This window comes from Penicillium citrinum, assembly GCF_028827155.1.
Source record: "Penicillium citrinum strain IBT 23319 chromosome Unknown utg000005l:1.0-1900146.0:1.0-1900348.0, whole genome shotgun sequence".
Lineage (NCBI taxonomy): Eukaryota > Fungi > Ascomycota > Eurotiomycetes > Eurotiales > Aspergillaceae > Penicillium > Penicillium citrinum.
Genome location: NW_026622690.1, coordinates 700,449 through 724,450, shown reverse-complemented (window position 1 = coordinate 724,450; position 24,002 = coordinate 700,449). Strand labels below are relative to the sequence as shown.

The window sequence follows — 24,002 nt, the reverse complement described above, 5'->3', positions numbered from 1 at the left end:
TACCACGTTTACCACTCAGTCCGAACTGCGATGCTAAATTCACATAGCCCTCGGTATTGAGATTGTCGACATCGTCGCGGAGAGATCGGAGAGACTCTGGGCTTAGATTCGGGGTATCATTTTCCCAAACGGCACGGCTGAGAGGGTAGATTGGGTTAGTTCGTTGCTGAGAGATAAGACAGAGAAAGGGGAGGGGGTTGGAAGATGAAGAGGATGAGGATGTACCAGTAAACGCAGCGAACATCGGAAGATCGTCCTGTTGCGGCGGCCCATTTGTCTTGACATTCTTTGTGCAGGTTATTTCCACATGAGGTTTTGCACCAGACGATAGGTTCTTCAGTTTCAACCATTTCTTGGAAACAAATTGGACAATCGCCTTCGATAGGTTTGCGATTCCCTTTGTTATTTTCTGCTGGGGGGTGGCTTTCATTATTCCAATTCACCGGGGCACCGGCTTTGATTTCTCGAAGTTCCTACATTTGAGAACCACCATATTACTATTTCATTTGGGAAGTGGGATTGGGGGAAGTGAAAGTAGTTCTTACCGAGGAGATAAATGCGAGTTGGTATTGGAGTTGAGTTGGTGCTTTGAGGACGTGCAACAGAACTGAATATGCCATCAGTAAGAATAACGTATCGATAGATAGGGGTGATTAATAAGTCCAGGGCCAAAGATCAAAAACCTTGTCGTAGTCTGAAGAGTTGAATACAAAAGCGAGTTGTCTTTCTTACCGTAGCAAATATGCTTGCATTGATTGCCTTTCTTTCCATCAGGGCAGTCGCACTCGGGGTCTTTCTTGATTGTCGTCAAGTAGAGATTGCCCGTTGAACCAACAACCTCAAATGTCATTTCTGGTACATCTTCAGTACCGCCCAAACGCTGATCGACAATGAACATCCTAGATATTGAGATTAGCGGCTAGTCTCTAGCTACATTTAGGGTAGTGATAGGATCTTGGTACGATACCGCGTATGTTGGATGCGAAACAGTCTTTCTAGGTAAGTCTTGGGGGGGAGCAGCGCGCCATCTTCGTGAACGAGATTCAAATGGGACTTTGGTTTCATGGCTCTTCCTGCCCCCCTTGGGCTTTTTGGACGGCGAGGATTGAGCTGTCGAAGGGTTGACGATTGGTGCTGGAGCATTTGAGAGAGCATAATGAGATTCATTCTTGACCCTCTTTCTGGCGTTAACCATGACCTGGGATTTGGCTATGACCTGGGATCCGTTGCCCATTTCAGGAGGTTGAGATGTCGCGGCTGATACAGGCGTATTCTGGACAGGTGGATTGCCTCCCCGGGCTTCCTTGGATGCGCCCATTTGATTTGGGATTCAATGTGATTTGACTACCACCACTGAGGGAAGAACCTAGTTGAACTGACTTTATACGGACAGAGGGGAGAGATGATGAGAAAAGAGAGTTGAAGGGGGATAGAGATACACGACAAACGAAAAAGTAGAGTCAAACACATGCGATGACGTCATTTGATAAGTATACAACAGTGAATGTTTTGATAAACCAGAAACATTCAATCAAGTCAAATAGAAGTGAATGGTTCAGTTTAAAAAAGGAGAAATTGCGTAATAATTGAACATAATATACTTGCAGAGGGGACGAAATCCTGGTATTAACCTAGCTCTATTTTGTATGTTTGTAGTACAAACACACAGTCAATGTGTCCATAGATCTTGTGCCATATTTTCTTTTTAATCAACAATATCTATAACTAGACAACTTCAAACTCGATAGTCCCCCAGCCTTCAAACGTACATGACCAATTTCCACTTTGCTCCATGGGGATAGCTTCCAAACAGCTTCCCGGCATGATAACCTGCCCTGCCTTGAATTCAATATCGTACTCAGCTAGACGATTGACTAGCCAAGCAACCGCTGAGATAGGATTTCCCAGAACATTTTTAGTATTTCCAGACATCACTTCTTCACCATTGAACTTGAGATAGCCTCGAGTGTTGCTCAGAGTAAGATCGGTAAGTTTTCGAGGTGTTCCACCAAGAATGATTCCCCCTGTAGAACCATTATCCGCAAGTGTATCAGGCAAATCAATAGCCCAATTCTTGACGCGAGAGTCGATTATTTCAATGGCTGGAATAGCATAATCAATTGCATTGATGACATCGGCCACAGTGATATTAGGCCCCTTTAGGGAACTTCGTAGTACAAAGGCAGGCTCGAGTTCAACGAAGGGTTTGATGAATTTATCACGTCGGATTGTAGTGCCTTCATAGATAAAAGAGCTGGCGTGGAGAAACCCGTAATCAGGATGATCAAGCCCAAAGGCAGCTTGCATCACTTTGGCAATATTGCCAAGTTTATATCCAACTAAACGATCGCCGCTTTTGACGGCATGGTCGGAGTTTATTTGTTGAACTAGAAAGCCGCCATCGGCATCAAGAGAAGGCCATGTCTTGGTTGGCGCTTCAATTGGGGTTGCATCAGCCCGTGCAGTGCGAAGGGCAGCGGCAATGTCGCTCAGATCAAACTTTGGCATCTCACAGGGGACTTCCAAGGCTGTTCAGTGAAATGGAAAGGAAAAGGAGTATTAGGAATTTTATTCGAAATTCGAAATTCTGGGGCAGACTTTGAATTTTTATAGCTATTCTCTGATCTGGCTCATTATCATCCCCCAAGGTGCTCACTCTATCAAGCCTATTCGGATTCAATCTCAAATCTCAACGACCCAGTCTGAGTCGGGAGGCATCGTGAAGGTGTATAGTGGATAATCCCTGGTGATATTCGGATGAGAACCCGATCCCGAGCCGATATCAAGTCTGGAGAGACACTACCCCAAGCAACCCCACAGTCTGTTTGCAAATTCAGATGTAGAATGATTATCGTCGGAATTGGCCCGTAAACAGAGACAAGAACGAATCGACGTAGTGTCGGATTTCGAGACGAGTCTTTCAGGATGTTTGTGAGGATTCGGGATCGAAATGTAACGGCTGGTTGCTCACGAGATTTTCTCTGGAGACCCAAACGGTACTGAAGCCGAGTAGAACAAGCTCTTTGAATTATAAAACCACAATATAGGCTTTTATTGAGATCATATCACCAACCTTCTTTGGCAAGACAAACCAGACACACCTTGCAAGCGAAAATGGCGCCATCAGCGACCTTCATTGATATCGAACCCCCTGTTGTCATTGGTCCAGCAACCAAGAAGGCTACTCGCCCTTCCAATGAACTCCCTCAGGCGTTAATCCAAGGAGCAAAGCTTGCAAAGCGGGAAGATTTCGACCCAGCCAAGCACCTGAACTATGTCCCTCCCAAGTCTATCTATACCATGGAGCAAATTGGGCTGAAGGGACAAGGGATCTCCCCCCCACGCGGCGACTGATCCCTTCCCACTCTTCACACAAGATGCGATTACACAGATGAGGGCTGAGATCTTTGACGAAAAGGTACTTGCAGAATGCCAGTACTCATCTACCTTCAACAAGAACATGGTTCGCGGCATGGGCCCAGCGTATGCATTGAATCCTATTCACATTTGGACCGGTGATATTTACTGATAGTATACAGGCGCGCACCATTCACATACAGCGCATGGAAGTCCCCAGAAGTCCTTGCACGCATTTCTGAAGTAGCAGGCATCGACTTGGTTCCATCTATCGATTTCGAGATCGCCAACATTAATATCTCTATCCGTGACGAGAACTCCGACATTGAGCACACTGTGGACCTGATGAACGATAAAGAGCTTCCTGCAGTTGCCTGGCACTATGATAGCTTTCCTTTTGTGTGTGTTACAATGCTTTCAGACTGCACAGGTATGATTGGAGGAGAAACAGCACTCAGAACCCCAAGCGGGGAGATAATGAAAGTCCGCGGGCCTGCTATGGTGAGTACTAGCTTCATCCAAAATCCTAATTTTCAAGTAAAAGTCCAGCTTAACAATTCTACCCCCTAGGGTACTGCCGTCGTCATGCAAGGACGGTATATCGAACACCAAGCCCTGAAGGCCATGGGCGGCCGCGAGCGCATTAGTATGGTAACTTGCTTCAGACCTAAATCGTCTCTAGTCAAGGATGAAACTGTTCTTGTGGGAGTACGAGGTATCAGCAATATCTCCGAATTGTACACGCAATACACGGAATACCGACTCGAGATTCTGGAGGAGCGAATTCGTCACCAAATGAAAAAGGAGCGAGAGCGTGAAATTGCTAAGAAGCCTTTCAATATTCCTGAGATGAAGCGTTTCTTGACAAATCAGAAACTCTTCATTGAGTCTATGTTGACGGAGATTCAGGAGCTTGATTAGGTGGTGACTTGGTCTGGTTTGATTAATGGGGTTTCTGTTGGGGTTGATTATTTAAGTACTAGAGATTTCATGGTTAAGCGGTTGTCATCACACTGAATTCAAGCTTACGTTGCTTCTTTAGCCTTGTTGGGAAGTTTTATTGGATCCCTTGCAGTTTCAATATTTCAACTCGGTCTAGTAGTATCCATGAATTCATGTAATTTGAAGATTTCAGCTGTGGGCAGCAACTAGAAACTGTTCCTATATAATGATCTAGAAGGCAACTTGCAAACACTTCGGATTTTGCATCAATCTAGCCAATGTACATGGATCAAAGGACGCTTTGGATGTTCCTGGACGTAGATGAGCTTCAATATCTTAACTCCAGCTTAACCACTAGTTATGCTAAGATCTCATGGTGCCTCCGAAATGATTCAGAAGCACCCAGTAACTAGCTAATGACGTCTCCCATTATTCCCCGCATGTTTAAGAAATTGCCGATGGGTCAAGCTTTGGAAAAGCCGACGGGTGGAGATATTGCGGGCTGAGGCTGGACATCAACCCTAACATCCCTCGGGTTCGACCCGACAGACTTCAACCTAATTCTCGCCTCAACAGTCTCTCGGGTGAACTCCGACTCATAAATTTCGCCCCACAATCAACTAAATTAACACATTTTGAGGTTGCGGGGGACCCCAGACTCGAGGGATGTCTGAAATGAATCAAGTTCATTGCCATTGGTTGTTCTGGTGAAGCCCCTGCTTGTATAAAGGGATAGAAGGGCCATCACTCTTGGCCGACCATCACGCAGTGATACTCTCTTTCCGCAAAATTTGACAATGGGCGAAGCTAAAGGAGACCTTGACGCGGGGCTTGAGCACGTTGAACAGTCTGCTGGTATTCAGCAGGCTCATGACGATGTGTTTGGAGAGATCTCGGATGATGGCCCTAACTTCCGCAATGTAAATCACAGCATGGTTTCTTCAGACTATGGACGGCTAACTTGGTTTCAGGTGGGCTTTGTGGGAACTATTATTCTCATGATGAAAACACAGATCGGTCTTGGGGTTCTCGCTATCCCATCTGCTTTCAACATCCTTGGAATGGCTCCGGGAATTGTCTGTTTGCTCGTAATGGCTTTCATCACTACTTGGTCTGGATACATCATTGGAACATTCAAATTACAACATCGGGAGGTTTACAGTATTGATGACGCAGGAGATATCTTGTTTGGTCTGCCAGGTCGAGTGTATTTGGCGACTGGCTTTTGTCTCTGTATGTTTCATCCGATTTTCTTGAATATCACCACTGCGAGCTTCGGTCGGACTTGAAGTCTAATCCAGAAGTTTGGTCCAGATTATATATTCAACAGTGGGTCCGCAATCTTGAGTCTGTCAATAGGACTCAATGCAGTATCAACCCACGCAACATGTACTGCTGTCTTCGCTGCCGTGGCTGCTATCTTTGGATTTGGCTTCAGTAGTATTCGGACACTTGGTCGCATCACATGGCTTGCATGGATTGGACTCCCCTGCATTCTCATTGCAGGTATGTGTTAGCATATAGCATGACTCACTCGATAGACTGGAGAAGCTAACGTGATCTAGTTACCATTGTCACGGTTGCGGTTGGGATAGAGGACCGCCCTGATGCTGCTCCAGAGACAGCTAGCCCTTGGGTGTCTGATTGGAAGGTCGTTGGTCAGCCTTCTTTCGCTCAAGGCATTGCCGCAGTCTCTAATTTGCTATTTGCTTTCTCAGGCACGCCTGGTAGGTCAAGAAAACTGAATATATGGGCTCATATGATTGATAAGTTTGAGTCATATTAACACTCTGTTCTAGGTTTCTTTTCTATTGTGTCTGAGATGCGGAATCCTCAGCAATATCCCGCAGCCATGGTTATATGCCAAGCCGGCGTGACTATTGTGTATGCTGTCATTGGTAGCGTCATATACTACTATTGCGGTAGCTATGTTTCCTCGCCGGCTCTTGGATCAGCTGGCGGAGTAATCAAGATAGTCAGCTATGCTTTTGCATTGCCTGGACTTCTCGGTACCATGACAATCGTGACACATGTAAGAAATTCACGAGAATTAGCCAAGAAAGGAAATCCCTAACGTGAATGCACTCAAGATACCTTCCAAATTTATTTTCGTCCATGTATTGCGCGGATCGAAACATCTGAGCAGCAACACCCCAACTCACTGGATGACCTGGTTAGGATGTACTTTTGGCGTCACAGTGATCGCCTGGATCATTGCCAGCACTATTCCAGTCTTTGACTCTTTGGTATCACTAATTGGTGCTTTGCTTGGACCTGTCATGTGTATTCAACCAATGGGTGCCATGTGGTTACATGATAATTGGGGGAAAGGTAAAGGACAGAAGAAGACCACAGGTTGGATTGTCGGCTCCATCTGGAGCGTTACCCTCATTATTTTGGGAACATTTCTCATGGTTGCGGGAACATACGGCTCCGTTGTGGGCATCATGGATGCTTACAGTGCAAGTGGAGGATCAGCAGCCTTTTCATGCGCTGACAATTCCAACTCGACGTGATAGAATGTGTTTGGGTGGGTACTCGTAGGCGCTAGGAATAGATACAGTTAAGCATGTAGAAAAAATTCACAGCCAATAAAGAATAAAGGACGGGAAAAATCTGAGAGAAGAATGGGGAAAATATCAGAAAAAAAAAAAAACAGATCTTGGACAGGAAATGACTAAGGTGTGATGATACCGGCAATACTGCCTTCCCAAGCCTATAAGGATAATATTGTCTATTCTTCCACATCTGTCTTCTCTTTGTTCCATATTCGATACGTGTGACTAGCAGCCATGATTATCTAGAGCACCTTGATCTCGGAGGTGTCAATCTAACTAGAAGCCGACTAAAAGACATGTCTGCCAGGCAGTAGTATTGAAACCCTGGATACCACGCAGCTTGCCGGATAGTCCTGCAGCACCGACATCAACCCACTCTCAAAGCCCATCGGTTTTGAAGCCGACCGGTAACGTCGGGGAGGCTGAAGTTAAAGCTCCATTCAGTGTAAATAGAATGTAAAATATCCCATCAAAAGCCTCTTTACTGTTAAAAGTCGCAAGATCCCGAGCTTTCTCCAATTCATTCTTTCAACCGAGTGCTCGAAAGACTTGCTATTTACGAACTTCATACTGTAATCCTCAATACACAGAGAGCCCTTTGGGGATGTTTGACCTTGTTGTTATCGGCACTGGCTTCAGCGGCGTTCAGGCTGCTCACACAGCAAAACAGGCTGGCCTATCAGTTTCCGTTCTTGAAGCTCGCGATTGCGTTGGTGGGAAGATCTGGAGTGTACCTTTGGCCCCTGGACGTGGTTTTGCTGAGCTTGGGGGTGCATGGGTGAATGATAGTCTTCAGCCTCGAGTTTGGTCATATGCTCAAAAGTTTGGGTTGAAAGTTGTGAAACAGTGTCTGGAGGGTACAGCCATTATGCAACCAAGTGAAAACGAACGGTTCGAGTTTCCCTTCGGCACGACACCGGAAGTAAGTATTGATTCCGCAAGATTGATAATTGTGTGTTCTATCTTTTATTAATGCTTTGGTTTCAGTTCACGCCTTGCAAGAAGAAGAACCCCGAATTTATTCGTGATCATTTCCAAGCCCAGTCATTGAAGAATGGACTGCTATCAGCGGAAGTCGATAAAGTTACGCTGGATCAGTACGTTCACTCGCTAGGTGCCCTCCCGAAATTCGCGAAAATGGTGAATATGTGGTCGCAGGTTATGCATGGCTTAGAGTCAACAGAAGAGTCGGCTGCGTGGTTCATCGACTACTGTCGTCGAGGTAAAGGCTTCCTTGCGATTCGAGCTGATAATTCGACCGGTGGCCAATACTTGCGGTTTCAAGATGGTTCGTCTATTTATCGATATCTCAGGAGAAACGAGCTAGCATTTATTCGAAAGGAGCACAGTCAATTACTCGGGAAATTGCAAGATTAGTAGAAAAGGATAATATTCACGTCTCATGCCCAATCAAAGCAATTAACGACTACGACTCACACGTCACCATAAAAACACGAAACGGCATGATTTTCTCAGCGAAGAAATGCATACTTTCTGTTCCAAGTACCATGTACAAAGCGTTCAGCTTCAGCCCTGCCTTGCCATCGGCTGTTCAGGAGGTGACGAATAACACGGTTCTCGGGGATTATAACAAAGCGATTGTCTGTCATGATAAGCCATGGTGGCGTAGTGAAGGTTCAATGGCTATTTCGCCAGCTACTCGGGCCCTATCACATTGGCTAGAGATACTAGAGTCGTTGAGAAGGATCACTACTCACTGACATGTTTTGTCAATGATCTACATGGACGCAAGTGGGAAAACCTTCCCTCGCATGAGCGACGTGCGGCTGCCTTAAAACAACTCACAAAGGGATTCAAGAACCATCCAGATGTATTTAAACAGATCGAGTACTTTGACCAGATTTGGCAACACGAAGAATTCAGTCGTGGGGCTCTAGCGTCTATTCATGCCCTTGGTCACTTGACAAAGTATGCCTTGGTATATGGACAGCCTGTTGGCAATATACATTTCGTTGGAACCGAGTATAGCTCGGAGTGGAAAGGATACATGGAGGGGGCACTTTGCTCTGGAGAACATGGAGCAAAGCAAGTCGCGGGAGTTTTACAGAATCCGACTGCGAAAATCTAAGCACGAGGAAACTTCAAGTTAGAAGACGCTGCCTAGGTGGGCATTGATGGCTGGTTGCGCTAATCAATAGCTGGGTTATATCATAGATGAAAATTTTGAAGATAGTATATCGTTGCATCAAGATTGGTAAGGCCTGAGATAAGGTAAGATGTATTAAGACGGTCTAGAATCTAAAAAACTGCAATCTGCTCCTCCGATTTGATCTATAATTGACAGAAATTCATAGGATGATATCCCAATATCATCCAACAGCTCGACACCCCCACCGAAGTGTGTCATCGAGGGAGATTGATCTAGACAGCCAGGTACTTGGCTGGAATCAAATCTTGGGTCCATCTCAGTACCTTGAAGCTGCTGCAAATTCGATTGCTGGCTTTCCATCTCGTTCCGAATATGTTCTGGGGTTGTTAGGGTTAAGGTCTGCAAGCCATACCGCTCAACCCGAGCTGTCAGTTCAGAGAAAAGCCCTTCTAAGTGTGAGAGTTCTTCCTTGCGAGCAGCAGCAAGCTTGTTTCCTTTGAAGATCATCTCATCTAAAATAGAATGGGCTTCCTGGTGGTAATCGTGCTCATCTGTCGCGCTTGGGAATAAAGAGTTCGCGATCATGAGATGAAGAGCTGCGCCGTAGGTGACTTCCATTTCGAAAGGTAAAAACACCTCTTAATGTTGCAATTAGCATAGAGGTTATTTGGAATCAGTGAGAAATACAGGCATACCCAGGAGACTATTCTCATCAGCAAGAATTTGCAAGGTCTTGATGGCTGATTTAATGCCGGTGGAGATCAAAGCCTTTGTTGGAGCGAGAAAGCTCTGCCAGTCATCTTCTCTGCCGCCTAGTCTGTCCAGGCGTTCTTTGAGAACGGAAAGAAGAAGTGGACGAGTGGCAACTAAGACGCACTAGGTGACACGAGTTAGCGTTGTCTGTGCCATGTAAAGTTGAAGAGAATTGTATACCTGATGGTAAAGCAATGTAATATAACGGGTGCCCTTTGGCATAGTTTCCACTGAGTTTGATGGCTGAGGGGAAACGATCTCTTCGATATCGCGAGCATAAACTGTCATCATTTGCAGAATAGACCTTGTTTTCTCTAGGAACACGTGTAATTCGGTCTTGTCGTTCTTATAAATTGCTATTAATTCATCCATGTTAGATGTTTCATCACTCAGTCATGTGAAAGGATGATCTTTTACATGTCAAAATGGTCGAGAATAAATAAGAAAGCTTGACGTGCAGGTTCAAAGTAGCATCATGTCGTGAACCATTTCTATTGGGGTTGAGTGATGCCGTGATATCACTGTCTTGAGTTGTCATCGGAAGTCCAAGAGATGATGATATATGGCGATCCATCACATAGAGTGTCCACCATAGGTTACGGCAACGTGTCACTGTTTTTATCCCCAATTCATCTTCTGGGAGCTCCGTATGGAGACCATCTAATTGGGCGATTCGAATAGCCTGGCCAACCTTTTCATATCCAGTCAGTAGCCATACATGCAATTTGAACCTTGATAATAGCGGAGATATTCACTCACATAGACATGTGCCGCCTCCCGGTGATCTATGGAGTAAAGATATAAGGCTGCGAGCGCGAGCACCTCAACGGCTAAGATCCCATCTGTCCATAGTGTTGTATGATCTGGTAACAGAGACATAGCACGCACAAAGAACTTGGAGCCAGGGGGGGTCTCTAGTAATTTTCGTACGTAGAAGAAACGCGTGGCCAAATGCAAGGACAAGAAGAAAATGGACGAACCATAGGCGATTTTCAGTCGCCTTCTGGATTGAATTGGTCGAGTAGAATTCATGTAAATGCTGCGTAAATGATTCTTCGTCAAAGAATCGATAGTGTTGATCGAGATGGTGCTTGACGGTATTGAACAAGTAAAGAGCATCGTCCATTGAGGGGAGGCCACTTATATCAGGAGGATCTTCAACGGAGGCTGGTCGCCAGTGCAACGGGTAAATCTCTTTTTCAAGAGAGCTGGGAACCATGTGAGGTGTATCTAAGTGTAGCTTTTCAGCCATCATGAGTGATAGTCGAGTAGTCAAAGACCATAATGATGTAGGGGCCAACCAAGCTAAGGAATTTCGTCAGTCAAATAATGTACTTCCAAGGATACGCATCCATGTACTGGGGGGGGCATACTCCAGCCACTTTGTTTCTTGTAGATACCATTGACGGTCTTGGATGGTAGTGTGAACGGGTTCGCCCAAACACTGCGTTCTTGATCGATAGGATGGTAGGGAGGTAATTCGTCCTGATAAGCCCCTGTGGCTACTAGACTCAATTAGCAGACGATTTGGAATCGGGGAAGAAAAGTTCATTACCAGAACATCTGGCCCCAGCATGAGTAGTCGGGCTAAAAGCCACATCAGCGGACCTTTTAGTCCCCGGCGAAGGGTCATAATGTTGTTGCTTCTGCTGCTGCTGTGTCTCTGGCAAGTCGAGCTGACGCTGACCTTTTGCTTCCTCTAGTAGCCTTTGAAGATACCTAAAACATCATGATTTTAATGATTGAATTGTAGCATAACTCCACCCCACTCGGGCTGTAACGAACCTCTCATCCACCATTATTTTGTTGGAATCGGCAAATTGGCATTCAATACCACGCCGTTGACAATTTGCGCATGGCTCTACCCCAGAGCATTTGATCTTACTTTGTCTGCAAGATATGCATCTGCATGGCGATTTGTTAGTCCAATGGTTCATTTCCCAGTCAAAAACCGTTCTTACGCATTTGAGGTTCTCTTTGGTTTGTACGGGTCTCTCCTTGCCTGGGGTGCCATTGCATCGAGCATTCCCAGGGACCATGTGAATTCCCTACGTCGGGACAGAGCGCACGGTGTGATGCTCGCTGTCGCAATTTCCGGGTGGGTGCATTTGGCGAGTGACCAAGGAGCCCAAGGGGGTTTGTGGTCTTAAGAGGGTCTTCCGAGTCGTGGAGCCCTACGAACCCCGCACATCTTCCCGGGGCTGTCATTTACCCCAACATGGCGAAACTTGGGTTCCAAGGTTTTGCAAGCAGAGTGATTTCTGGTGGCAATAGAGTCACGGGGAAATGGATTCACTTTCTCTATTAGATGGTGCTCATGGGCTCAAGATGTCACGGGTCGCTTTGGGAATCGTTTCAGTGCATATTTCTCAGGATTTGCTTCGATTTCTTTGGGCCTGTAGGGCATTGGGCACAATGATAGGTGCATGTTTTCTAAAAGCTTGATATAACGTCTTCATTTCAATTACTAAATGCAGAATGGCTCGATGTACCACCAAGGACAGGTTTTAAACTGAATCTTCTCATTATCACGTACTTGGGTCGAGCTCAGATTCAAGTCGGCGAAACAGAAAGCCATGTCACCTCGTGATGGACCACATAAACATTTTATAGGCAAAAGGGGAGGGCAGCATAGTACTATCTGTGTTCGAGGACTGGTTGCATTTCGCCCCTGCGGCTACTCTCACTAGCGCCAATATTAAAGGTGTTTGCTTTTTCCTTCAAGACGAGTCTCGGAGGTGATCCGAGAGAAAGTCACCTTCGGCTTCGTTTACTTGTTTGGGTCGGTTTTGATCGGGTTCCCCGTGGGGCGTCACCAATTCTTTACTCCACATTCGTCTGGAAAAACAGGAAGCATTACGCCATGTTCATGTTCAAGAAGAGGCCAAAGTGCGAAGTCACGAAGTGGTGACCGTGTACACCCTAGCTTTTTGGTTGAAGTTGACATTCCTCGAGATGGATTGTATACCCCAATGTCCGAAAGTGAGATAGCCGGAGTCCACCGAATATGAGCTCGGATTGAACAATGAAATCTACTACTAGTAGATTTCATACAACTACTAGTTGTATATCTTGTAGAATTATACTTCCTAGATCTACATGTACTACTTACAAGTACTATTTGCAGATCTAAGAAGTATATTTTTGCAAACCATTGGAAGAGCAATACTACTGGGAGTACTTGCTGGCTAGGTGGTCTCTATGGGTTTAGATTCTGCATATGATTTCTTGATGGTGTACATGAAGTCCCAGAGATCGCCATCTAAGTCTTGTTCATCAACGAGGCATTTCATTTTGTCCTGTCTGTGCTTTTCACAGGCAAGTCATTGCCAAATAATTTAACATAGCCATTCAGGTTCAACTTTTCACAGGTTGGAATAGACTGTGTTGATTCCACCAGTGACAATCATTTTGATATTCACGTAATCATCGATGCCGTACTTGCTGCCCTCACGTCCCATACCCGAGTGTTTAACTCCACCAAAGCTAGTGATTCAAGTTAGTAGAGTCCTAGATCGAACAACAAGACGAAGGATTACTTACGGTGCAGCGGAGTCAGAGATGACTCCAGTGTTAATACCAACCATGCCAAACTCAAGTCTTTCGGATACACGGTGCGCCTTTCCAAGATCGCTAGTAATCAAGTATGAGGCAAGGCCTACTTCAGAGTTATTGGCACGTCGAACGACCTCATCCTCGGTCGAGAATTTCGAAATTGCAGCGACGGGGCCGAATGTTTCCTCAACGTTGCTCTTGGTGCTATCAACAACATCGCCTAGGATGGTGAGCTCGTGGAAGTTCTTGCCGATGGAAGGTAACGCCTTGCCTCCGAGTAGAATCTTAGCACCCTTGCTCACAGCATCCTGGATGTGCTCTTGTGTCTTCGCAATACCATTTGTCAAAGGACCGTGTGTCGAAGCGACATTTTGACCGTCGCCAACCTGGCATTTGCTCATCTCTTCAACGAATCGCTTTGTGAATTTTTCGTAGATTCCCTCCTGAACGAAAAATCGATTTGCGCAAACACATGTTTGACCGGTCACCTTGAACTTGCTAATAACGGCAGCTGTAACGGCAGTCTCGATATCGGCGTCGTCGAAGACGATGAAAGGTGCATTTCCACCAAGCTCGAGGCTAAGCTTTTTGAGAGTGTTGCTGGACTGTAACATGAGAAGCTTACCAACGCGGGTAGAGCCAGTGAAAGAAATCTTCTTTACTATATCAGATTCGCAAAGAGCAAGTCCGAGGGTGGGAGTGTTCTCCAAGGCAGTTACAACATTGAAAACACCATTTGGCACACCAGCACGCTCAGCAATAACGGCTAAGGCGTTTGAAGAAAATGGAGTGAGGCCATCTGACTTCATCACGACAGTACATCCTGCAGCGAGAGCAGCGGCCACCTTTCGAGCTCCCATCGCCATAGGGAAGTTCCAAGGAGTAATCAAACCACAAACACCAATAGGCTCCTTGATAACTTGTGTTCGACTGGAAGGATTGCTGTGAGGAATCACGTCTCCATAAATTCGTGGAGCCTCCTCTGAAAACCATTCGAAGAATCCGGAAGAAAAGAGCGCTTCTCCCTCGGCATCGCCCTTCGCCTTGCCATTCTCAGCTGTGATGATCTTGCCAATATCCTCTTTGTTCTCGACAATGAGCTCAAAGAAACGACGCAAGATGCGTCCGCGCTGACGACCAGACTGAGCTCTCCATGAGGGGAAGGCCTTATATGCAGCCTGGATAGCAGTATTGATGTCCTCCGTGGTTGATTCGGGGCATGTGCCAATCAACGCTTCCGAGGCGGGATTATAAACGCTGAAAGTCTTGCCTGACTTGGACGACACCCACTGGCCGTCGATATAGGAGCCTTCGACGAACAGGCCAGAGTCCGTCAAAGTGGCTGAGAATGATGGTGCCATTGTGTAAAGTGATTGGTTGCTATGAAAGTTCAAGAAATCGGACTTCTACAGGAAGGTAGATACTTGAAGTAAATTCATTTAGTTCGAAGAAAACAGCAACCTGTTCTCTTAAGTCATTTCAGTTAAACTACGATTCTGTCAGATAATTGTTTTGTGAGTTCCGGTTCATGATCGGCGTCAATTGGAGACGCTCGGATGAGAACCCGATATACCCGAGGTGGTTGTAGATGACTCTGTACTGCTACAATCGAGTGGGGTTTTTGTAAAAATTCAAGTTCGACTCTATCCACTTGATTTAGAAGCTATGTCTCATCTTTTTATAATTGGCCTGCTCAATCTACCCCATTCCATTCGTAAAATAAGTTTGCTATCAAGTCCATCCCCTTTGTTACCGAGAAGGGACCCTTTATCGGGTTGTATTTCATTTTTCAAGCTTTAGCCTCAGATTGACGCTTGAAAGGATTTAGTCAATTGATTAGAATGATCATTCATGGCTCAAGGTTGAAATGTTCTTATGCCCTTTTGATCCTAAATATGTATTCAATTGTGAATGTCCCGCGTGGTCACTACTAGTATAATAGTATTATATCTATACATTGTATCACCGTATATTCTACGAATACTTTATGACTATTCTTCATATAAATCCAAGATGGCGCCTAGCGCAAGACCACATAATTCCTGCAATAGTTGCCTATAGGTGTAGTATGTAGTGGTTGCAGTAGAGTGGATCTCGAGCATTGGAGTCGATGGTATAACGAAGGTCATCCTGATATTAACAGTACTTTAGTAGCTCTATGGTAGGAAACAAAATTAGAATTTCAATGAAAATAGCAAGACTTTTTTTATCATCGAATCCCACCGTATGCGAGAAATTGATTGATGGATATATGAAATTCCCCTCTGATGTAAGATAAAAGCAACCTTAAAGCTGAAAGTCAAACAATCTCACCATCCTTCTTGCTTGTACCTTTCACCATCTTGTTCATAAAGGGACTTCTATGCCGCACCTCCTTACCCCAGACAAACATCAAGGTCGGAATGAGCGAAAGGACCAATGCAATTAAAGCGAGTAGAGTGCTTGCCCATTGTAGACCAAGATGATTATACATGCTCATTGTCGCCAAGGGCAAAAAAGCCGAAAAGATATTTTCACCTGTAGCAACGGCCCCCATAGCACTTCCAGAGTATCTGCTATATGCATCGACGACATAATCAGATACTCCGGACACTACTAGAACACTGCCAGCGCCGACCATTCCCAGACCTATAGTGGGAGCGATCCAAGGTATATGAGAGTACGATGTCCAGGCATAGGCGAACATTCCGCCAGAAATACCGAAAATGCCACCAATAACTGCCATATAGAGTCTTGCCTCGGGGATCGGAGTGCCAGGTATCTCGGTATTCCGCGAAGATGATCCGAAGTAGAGCGTTCGAGATAGAAGATTGAAGCCCCATCCTATTAATTCCCCTATCACAATGGCGGCTTGGACGAAGCCTGTTTGCGTAGCATTCCAGTCATATAGTTCTAGAAATACTTGCTCAACGGATTGTGTGAAAAGGAATAATGTACCAACTGTGAAGGCGGACCACATTGTCGACACGAAAAGGACAGGCTCGGTAAAAACCAGTATAACAGGCCTTGTTGCACTAGAGATGATTTTCTCTGAAATAGTAGCAGAAACTGAAGCCTTTTTGCGTGATCCGGTGTTATTGTTGCTGTGCGCAACCTTTGCACGTCGTGCAAGAACTGCAGTTCCCCGAGACTCGTAGAAAAACACATAATATATGGGGAGGAGTGCTCCAAACCAGATGATTTGCATATAACTAATCCACCTCCAACCGAGAAAGTGATATATTGCAGCACCCATTACAGGGCCCATACTACTACCAGCCATGTATCCGAGGATGTACAAGCTGACAGGCACAGACCTAGACCACTCAGTATCCCATAGATTACCCATGACTCCGGCTGCTGTATTTGCTAGAATAGCAACACAGCCACCAGTGAAGGACCTTGTTATCACCAAAGTTTCGAAATTCTGGGCGACTGCTTGAGGAACAAGCGAAATGATCAAAATAAGATATGTTGATAGAAAAACAGGTCTTGTTCCGAAATCCTCCGCCAATGGGAGAATGAATAAGGCGGAACATGCACCCCCGACAGCCCATGTTGTTACAGGCCAATACGAGTGTGGAAATACTGTCTCATTGACGTTGAACACTTCCGAGATTTCAACATGAGCAACGGTGATGATTGTTCCGTTCATCATTGTAAGAAATGTTGTGAAAGCGGCGAGGCATGTTAAAGCCCATTTTTTGTTGATTGACCAGTTATAGGGATTTTCCGGGTCATTTCCATCGTGCCATGAACGGGATTCCATTGAACTACTGCCAGAATTGAAGCTTTCCTGCGACAGTTGAATAGGTTCCTTGTCTTGTGAAAAGGCGGTGTTTGCGGCGAGCATTTTGGTATAAAGTGCGAGCCCTCTGGCGTATCTGAAGGATTGACCAGGCAGCTTGTAGGTTTTATCATATCCTGATTGTTTCAAAGCCCATGGGATATAAATTTTTCAATTCTCGAAACTTATACTAGTAGCATTTTCGGGGCATAATGAACAATCAAGAGCCCCAGGGTCGACAGCTCCACATCTCCTGGCTTTGCCTTTTTTGGGACAAGAAGAATGCCGAGGAACGCCAATGGAATGGCATTTCTCGGAATAGAGCTTTGAAGTAAACCAACTTTAGTGGTTGTTCCAGCTATGCATTTCTGGGACCGGGGAAATGCATTTGTACTACGTAGCTCGAATCCACATAACATTACATCTTATAGTGGCCTCGGCATTGCATGCTCTTAAGACTTTGAGTAGTACAAGGCTCCTCCAAGGTCTCGACGAAGGGGCAATAGTATCTTGAGATCTGCGGAACTGATACGTAGCCCATTTCAGAAATTTAATCACTATGGAATATTTAGTTCAGTAGCCATTCCTATTTGAGGCAAATGGCTAATCCTCGTCTAGTTGTGCGACTCGCGAATCTACGCAAACCGGACGTCTTCATTCCTCGAACATGGAATAGTCCATATTCCCCACTTAATTTTCACTATCCTGGTGTGTTAACATCTGTTCTACTCCATACTTAGTGCAGTGGTGGAACCCGTAGCACCCGACCCGAGATTCACGAGACGACTTGTATGGTGACAAGTGGATCTCTCGGCTCAGAAGCCGATGCTGGTAAACATGCCAAATGAGGCGCAATCGACGATGATCTTGATCAATGATGTGGTGTGGGTTATTGAGATGGGAGAATTATCATGGATATTGTCTGGATGACTATGTCGGATTACGTCCATTTGATGAATTGACCGTGGACATCGTGGCCCTACGATACTAGCAGTACCATGCATGATACACCTAGTGTCAAAGTAGAGCATTGTAGAAGTAATATGTTTTCCTGATAGTAGAAGATCGTGGTTACGCAAAGGAGGACGACGCATCAATTGCACAGCATATGAAGTAAAGTTCTTTCTTATTCAAACCAAAATTTTTTTTTCTCGATATCTCCTTTATCAAAGGAGCACTGCTGGTTACCATAGGGCTGTTGCACGTACTGTAATGTAACAAGTCACTAGATTCAATATCGCTTCTGTCGCCTCAAAAGTCCCTTTGAAGCATGTCTCTATCCTTTTAGAACCGAAACTAATCACTGCCAAAATGTTGAGGCATCTGCTCATGTTTATTCGTTCCATCAAACGGACGAATAAAGCCTCTCCGTCTCATACAGAATACCTCCATTGAAGGTTTCCACGCTTCGTTCCCAAGGTCCATAGTACCAGCTGTCACGGTGAGCATATTCTCAGACCCCAGTGTTCCGCTGGACGTGGTATAAATAGGCGAACTGCAATTCGAGCAGAAGTGTCGATGGACTGTATTCTTTGATCCGGGAGGTTTATCATCGTAGACTTTGAGATTTTCTTCTCCGATGGTGATTTTGAAATTCTATGCACTATTAGTATATATCCAGGTGCAATATCACCACTTCTAGACGTAGTAGGTGTGGGACTTGTGTGGATTTGGGGATTTTGAACTTACTTCTTTTGTATATGCACTATTTGCCATGAAGACGGAGCCGGTGATTTTGCGACAATTATCACAGTGGCAGATGATGTTGGTAATTGGTGGACCGGTCAATTCGTAGTGAATCTTTTCGCAAACACAACTACCTTGAATCACTTTGTTCGACATGGTTGTATATTTTCAGAATTAGAAAGATGTTCTTTTGTCAAGTTAACGTATAGTTTCATGCTTTCATGATTGTTCTTAATTCTCCCTGGAATAACCTCTTGTTTTTAGTAGTCACGAAATAAGGCCCCCAACATCAATAGATGACACATCGAGGCCGAACACACGAGAACATTCTACTTTTTGATTAAAAATGGGAGAGATTTCTGGAAGTTTCTGTTTTCGATAGGTAGAATATTCACTATTGTACAATTTGCAAAGTCCATGGATGTTAAAATTGTATACGAATACCCATCGAATATAGTTCAAACATGCATATTGTCGAAACTATTATATCTCAGAATGATAGTAACACCAACTGCTACGAGCCATTTAGATGGTCTTTCTCTAGAACAAGCTTATAGTAATATCAATATTAACCATTCCGTCACAGAATAAATGAATCATTGTGAGTCACGGCGTTTGTTCATAGTTAACTGAGTTCTTGGTGCTGAGTCATCCCCCGTGGGGCAGATGATGTTATCGCATCACCGGTGGAATCGGAGCTCGACGACCTTCATCACAACCAACTATTCAGCACGAAATGACCCGCTGAATCCCGCAATGCCCAGCGGGACTCCAAATACTCTCTTTTACATAATATACCTCTGAATCTTGCACATATGGCGCGGCCACGAGCTGCGTCGGGCGCCGACGCCCCCAAAGAACCTCATGCGGTTTCCCTGAAAGGTGGGCAAAGCTCAACGACGAGGAGAATAAGAAGCTAACATATTATATTGTGACATAGTTCTACGGTATTTTTACTCCACGTACTCCTCTGTATTTCCCCAAGACAGCGCTCACGCTTCTCCAGTCTCTCGAGACCATCTTTAGCTCAACAGTCTCCCCTCCCCTCCGCAAACACCAAGATATCCGACAAAGCAGCATTAAGCTTCCCGTCCACAGCCTCTGACGATCAATTCATCCTCACACCTAATGTCAGCTTCGATTATATGGCTTGTTCTTGGTCTCCGCTAACGCCCGATAGCTCACTCTCCCCCCAGCATTTGGATCAGTCTACGTCGGCGAAACATTTGCCTGTACATTAAGCGCAAATAACGAGATCAGCAACGATGAAACAGATAGAATAGTTACATCGGTACGAATAGTCGCAGAAATGCAAACGCCTTCATCTGTCGCCTCGCTAGATCTGGAACCAGCAAATGATACTGCTCAAGCGGAGGGTCTCGCGACCGGTGAATCTTTCCAGAAGATAGTTCGATATGATCTGAAAGAAGAAGGGAATCATATCCTGGCCGTGAGCGTGAGTTATACCGAGACGAAAATCGGCCAAGATTCGCAAGCTGCTAGTGGTCGGGTTCGGACTTTTCGCAAATTATATCAATTTGTTGCGCAGCCTTGTTTGAGTGTTCGGACGAAGGCATCTGAGTTACCACCACTGGAGGTGGATAACAAATCACTCGGTCCATATGGGAAGACCCGCTTACTTCGATTTGCTCTGGAGGCACAATTAGAGAATGTGGGTGATGGTGCGGTCGTGGTGAAGGTGGGTTCTTCCTTTTCTTTTCTTTATTTTTTTTTCCATGTTTGATGTTGGACAGCCAGTTGACTCGTTTCGCAGCAAACGAGATTAAATCCTAAACCCCCATTTAACGCTCATTCACTGAACTGGGATGCCGTGGATGACTCGGCAATGGAACCACCGACGTTGAATCCGCGAGATGTTCTACAGGTTGCGTTTTTGGTGGAGCAGGAGGAAAACAGACAAGAAGGGCTAGAAGCTCTGCAGAAGGATTTACGGAAAGAAGGCCGGGCCACGCTGGGCCAATTGTCAATTGAATGGCGTGGGGCAATGGGTGACAAGGGATTCCTGACGACAGGCAATTTGATGAGCCGGAAACGTACCTGAAACACTGCGCGAGGGAGAGAAGAGAAGGACTGTACGGCATGCGTAGGCGAGGGATCCCCGGTGCATGAAGCCGTCTTGTGTTGCAGATGTGATGTTGTAGCGGTATCAAGGAGAACATGGAGATGAGAGGAAGACGGGATTGTGCGTCAGGTTGGTATGCACATACAAATGTACAGTAGTCGTTGCCGGTCGCAGGTGCAAGTCGCAGTTGTGCATAGATTATGAGCCCTTGCTATCATACAGCAAACAATTTGCCGCGGATTCAAGCTACCAGGATCAAAGTGGAGTGGATTGAGGATGGGATTCCAAAGATTCGAGGATCATGGTCTAGTCTCTTACTCAATGTCGCATCTGGTAGTTTAAACCTTATACAACGGCCTGGAAGCCCTCAAAAGTCCCTATCGAGCCGTAGACAGTGGAGACTCGGCAAGCAGCGTGGCCCTGCAGCCCAGGCTTAAGTGAAGTAGACGCGATGTGGCTGGTTTGACAAGGATTATCAATCCCAAGTAGCCTGTGCAGTAGCTAAGATGGCAGGGTGAGATGTATCGGTGATCAATTTCCTGTATTGTCGTATAGTAGACGGCCGTATATCTCGAGATAGATCCCTAGGACTTCCATTCGAGTCATATTAATAAATAGTAAATAACTGCTTTGTAGATGTATATCCTTCATATACATTCGAAAAGGCTGTTTAAAGACTTGAATAGAATCATTATCAGATTGGGCATGTACACACTAGTGTATCAAACCAAGTCGAGTCTAGACCCGTTCGATCACCCCCCCCCCCGAACCACCGCAATGGGATTTGCAGTTCAGCTGGCCAGGCCGAGAAGCATCTAGACGATCTTGCACGATGTGTATTTATCATGAGAGATGACGCGTGGCAGTATTGTATTTGTCTTACATAGTTGTTACTTATTCGTAGGATGTACTACTAGTATTATGGTAATAATTGCTGGCGTAGGATAATGGATGATTACCCACCGCCCTTTCATGAGTTCGTGCATATACAGTACATGTAGTTGTGATAACCTTGCCGGGCATTTCCCTGCAGATACACCGAATGGGTAATTGGGCCTGCAGATATGACTAGGCTGGAATGTGGCGGGCTGGATGAGACTGTCGAGGCCAATAGTGATACATTGCGGCTCGGTAAGGAGTTTGTACTAGACTGACTACGCTGCATATACAAGTATAATATTAGTGGTAGAGATGTTTTAGCATTGTACATAGTACAGTACACCTGTATGTATAAGCTGTAATTAGGGTTAGTTAGCTATTGCACATTGGTAGATGATTACATTGGTTCGAATCACTTCAGCTGATCGCTCTATCTCATGGTCCATACTTCCGCCTTCTATTCGCTCATCCATTAGTTAAACAATGGAGAGGAGAGGCCGGCAGAAAATAAGGCGAGTCAAACTACTGCAACGACACTGTATACACATAGTTGTGAGTTTCCCCATTTCGAACACGTATCTTGTCGGAAGAATTACCAGTACGGCCCATGAGAAAAGAATAAATTCTATTATATCCTAGACATGAAGTGTCGACTTGCGCAATTGTCACTGGGCCGCCATTATCATGATGGATTTCTACGTGGATGTATACTCCGTAGTGGGAAAACAGCGTGAAGAATTGGGAATAGATCGTCATTCTCCCCACCAGAAGAACAGACCATTTCCTGACTCGGCTTGTCCCTTGTCCTTTACTCCCCACTAAAGAAACCACAAGCGAGTCAGAATTCGACTGGAGTTGACTGAGATCTATTTGTATCATTATCATCATCCGTATATTACGAGAACTTCTAGTAAAAGTTCCTGTTTGATCACATGCCCCGCTGATATCAATCTCAATGTTGTCACAATTATGCAGAATTATGCACATCGGCAGCTACCGACTAATCTTCCCAAAAGAACCATTCTCCGGAAAATGGCTGATTCTCGTCTGAAAAACGAGGGTTACAACCGCGGACAGAACTTGCCCGGATAAGCCCGAGTCCCCTGATTCTGCAGCGCTAAGCCCAGCCTAGAGCTGTCAATGACTGTCACTACGAATACAAATACACGATCAACGCGATGTCTCACAGTACGTTGCAAATCCTAGCCGATCGTCCCCCTCCGTTGCGACGTGATAACGCCCCAAGCGCTGGCCCGTTGAGCAAAAGGGATCTCCCATTCCATTCCACTTTGACTGGGTATCCCCTGAGCCCTAAAAAGTCCGGCTGTGATGCCGGGACGGAATTCAACCATGGAACGACTTCATAAAAAAAAAGGAATCAAGCAAAACTGGAAATAAGGAACTTCGTATCGGTGGGGGGAACCATACTCTGTACAGGATTCAGATTTCTGCTTTTTACTGGAACGAACCATTCGTTGTTGCAGGTTGAGTGGGATCGGTGTGCGATTGCGCTCCACCGAACCTCTTCGTCCGTCTGGGTTGGTGGGGACGCGGAGAGATGATCTTTACATTAGCTGCCAAGGACGGAGTTTTGGAGTCAGGAACGATTGAGAAAGACATTATAAATCTCGCGTGGGGAGGTCAGACATTTAACGGGGATTAGACTGAGACAGAAATTGGAAGGAAGGATTCGGATTGAAAAGAATTAAAGACAGGGAAGTATATGCATAGTACTTTGTCCGAGGGTATTGGAGATTACCGAATGTTATATGTTCAAAGTACTGTTTAATATGGGGTATTTAGGAGGAGTACTTCCAAGGGATGATGATTTGGTGATATAAAGGAGATCGAGAATATAGCATATCTTAAACTCTATTATCTTCACCATGTAGAGAATATCCAATATCATTAGAGTATACGATCTACAACTGGGGCAGTAGTAAACATGTGTGTATTCTACTGTAGATGCATTGAGAGTGTACAGTGGTAACTGCATTACCGAAGGAGTACGCAAGCACCCGAAGACAACAAAACACACAAATGACCGAGAAAGTCGAATTCAGTCAGAAACAGACCCAAAGAATGTTAAATAAAGAACAACCATAAAGTATATAAAAAAAAAAGGCAAATGCAACACTCATTGGACATTTGTCCAAATGTCAATGAGACAGCACTCAACCAACAAAGCGCTCCTTTTCCCGAACCAAAAATACCCCGATACCACTTATATGACAATACCAATACCCACCCCCAAAATTGATCTTCACTCCTGAACCCCTCCTCCTCTTGTCCTCCTCTTGTCCTCTTGTCTTC

The 24,002-nt window shown here is 45.2% G+C and overlaps 10 protein-coding genes across 10 annotated transcripts; 4 read left to right on the top strand and 6 right to left on the bottom strand.

Annotated features, from left to right (window-relative positions):
• Window positions 1-155: 155 nt before the first annotated feature.
• On the bottom strand, window positions 156-1,318 carry N7469_006101 (uncharacterized protein; the record flags this gene model as incomplete). Its single annotated transcript, XM_056645019.1, has 4 exons — window positions 156-473; window positions 546-607; window positions 733-899; window positions 963-1,318. The coding sequence occupies 4 exons, from the start codon at window positions 1,316-1,318 to the stop codon at window positions 156-158; spliced, it is 903 nt and encodes a 300-aa protein (XP_056500257.1).
• A 407-nt stretch (window positions 1,319-1,725) lies between these two features.
• N7469_006100 (2-keto-4-pentenoate hydratase) lies at window positions 1,726-2,508 on the bottom strand (the record flags this gene model as incomplete). The annotated part of the gene is made up of 1 exon (XM_056645018.1): window positions 1,726-2,508. The coding sequence occupies one exon, from the start codon at window positions 2,506-2,508 to the stop codon at window positions 1,726-1,728; it is 783 nt and encodes a 260-aa protein (XP_056500256.1).
• A 606-nt stretch (window positions 2,509-3,114) lies between these two features.
• N7469_006099 (uncharacterized protein) lies at window positions 3,115-4,278 on the top strand (the record flags this gene model as incomplete). The annotated part of the gene is made up of 4 exons (XM_056645017.1): window positions 3,115-3,276; window positions 3,329-3,483; window positions 3,540-3,858; window positions 3,928-4,278. 4 exons carry the CDS (start codon window positions 3,115-3,117, stop codon window positions 4,276-4,278), a joined length of 987 nt encoding a protein of 328 aa, XP_056500255.1.
• Window positions 4,279-5,096: 818 nt separating this feature from the next.
• Window positions 5,097-6,815, top strand: N7469_006098 (uncharacterized protein; the record flags this gene model as incomplete). Its single annotated transcript, XM_056645016.1, has 5 exons — window positions 5,097-5,532; window positions 5,614-5,805; window positions 5,865-6,026; window positions 6,099-6,331; window positions 6,390-6,815. 5 exons carry the CDS (start codon window positions 5,097-5,099, stop codon window positions 6,813-6,815), a joined length of 1,449 nt encoding a protein of 482 aa, XP_056500254.1.
• Window positions 6,816-7,461: 646 nt separating this feature from the next.
• N7469_006097 (flavin monoamine oxidase family protein) lies at window positions 7,462-8,946 on the top strand (the record flags this gene model as incomplete). The annotated part of the gene is given in 4 exon segments (XM_056645015.1): window positions 7,462-7,779; window positions 7,902-8,079; window positions 8,199-8,478; window positions 8,493-8,946. 4 exon segments carry the CDS (start codon window positions 7,462-7,464, stop codon window positions 8,944-8,946), a joined length of 1,230 nt encoding a protein of 409 aa, XP_056500253.1.
• A 170-nt stretch (window positions 8,947-9,116) lies between these two features.
• On the bottom strand, window positions 9,117-11,519 carry N7469_006096 (fungal specific transcription factor domain-containing protein; the record flags this gene model as incomplete). The annotated part of the gene is made up of 10 exons (XM_056645014.1): window positions 9,117-9,149; window positions 9,256-9,605; window positions 9,663-9,843; window positions 9,901-10,076; window positions 10,138-10,411; window positions 10,480-10,583; window positions 10,651-11,025; window positions 11,094-11,225; window positions 11,276-11,439; window positions 11,506-11,519. 10 exons carry the CDS (start codon window positions 11,517-11,519, stop codon window positions 9,117-9,119), a joined length of 1,803 nt encoding a protein of 600 aa, XP_056500252.1.
• Window positions 11,520-13,085: 1,566 nt separating this feature from the next.
• Window positions 13,086-14,636, bottom strand: N7469_006095 (NAD-dependent succinate-semialdehyde dehydrogenase; the record flags this gene model as incomplete). The annotated part of the gene is made up of 2 exons (XM_056645013.1): window positions 13,086-13,206; window positions 13,264-14,636. The coding sequence occupies 2 exons, from the start codon at window positions 14,634-14,636 to the stop codon at window positions 13,086-13,088; spliced, it is 1,494 nt and encodes a 497-aa protein (XP_056500251.1).
• Window positions 14,637-15,574: 938 nt separating this feature from the next.
• N7469_006094 (uncharacterized protein) lies at window positions 15,575-17,107 on the bottom strand (the record flags this gene model as incomplete). Its single annotated transcript, XM_056645012.1, has 1 exon — window positions 15,575-17,107. One exon carries the CDS (start codon window positions 17,105-17,107, stop codon window positions 15,575-15,577), a length of 1,533 nt encoding a protein of 510 aa, XP_056500250.1.
• Window positions 17,108-18,337: 1,230 nt separating this feature from the next.
• N7469_006093 (GFA family protein) lies at window positions 18,338-18,883 on the bottom strand (the record flags this gene model as incomplete). The annotated part of the gene is made up of 2 exons (XM_056645011.1): window positions 18,338-18,637; window positions 18,731-18,883. The coding sequence occupies 2 exons, from the start codon at window positions 18,881-18,883 to the stop codon at window positions 18,338-18,340; spliced, it is 453 nt and encodes a 150-aa protein (XP_056500249.1).
• A 659-nt stretch (window positions 18,884-19,542) lies between these two features.
• N7469_006092 (trafficking protein particle complex subunit 13) lies at window positions 19,543-20,789 on the top strand (the record flags this gene model as incomplete). The annotated part of the gene is made up of 5 exons (XM_056645010.1): window positions 19,543-19,609; window positions 19,668-19,674; window positions 19,734-19,857; window positions 19,908-20,426; window positions 20,502-20,789. 5 exons carry the CDS (start codon window positions 19,543-19,545, stop codon window positions 20,787-20,789), a joined length of 1,005 nt encoding a protein of 334 aa, XP_056500248.1.
• Between the last annotated feature and the right edge of the window lie 3,213 nt (window positions 20,790-24,002).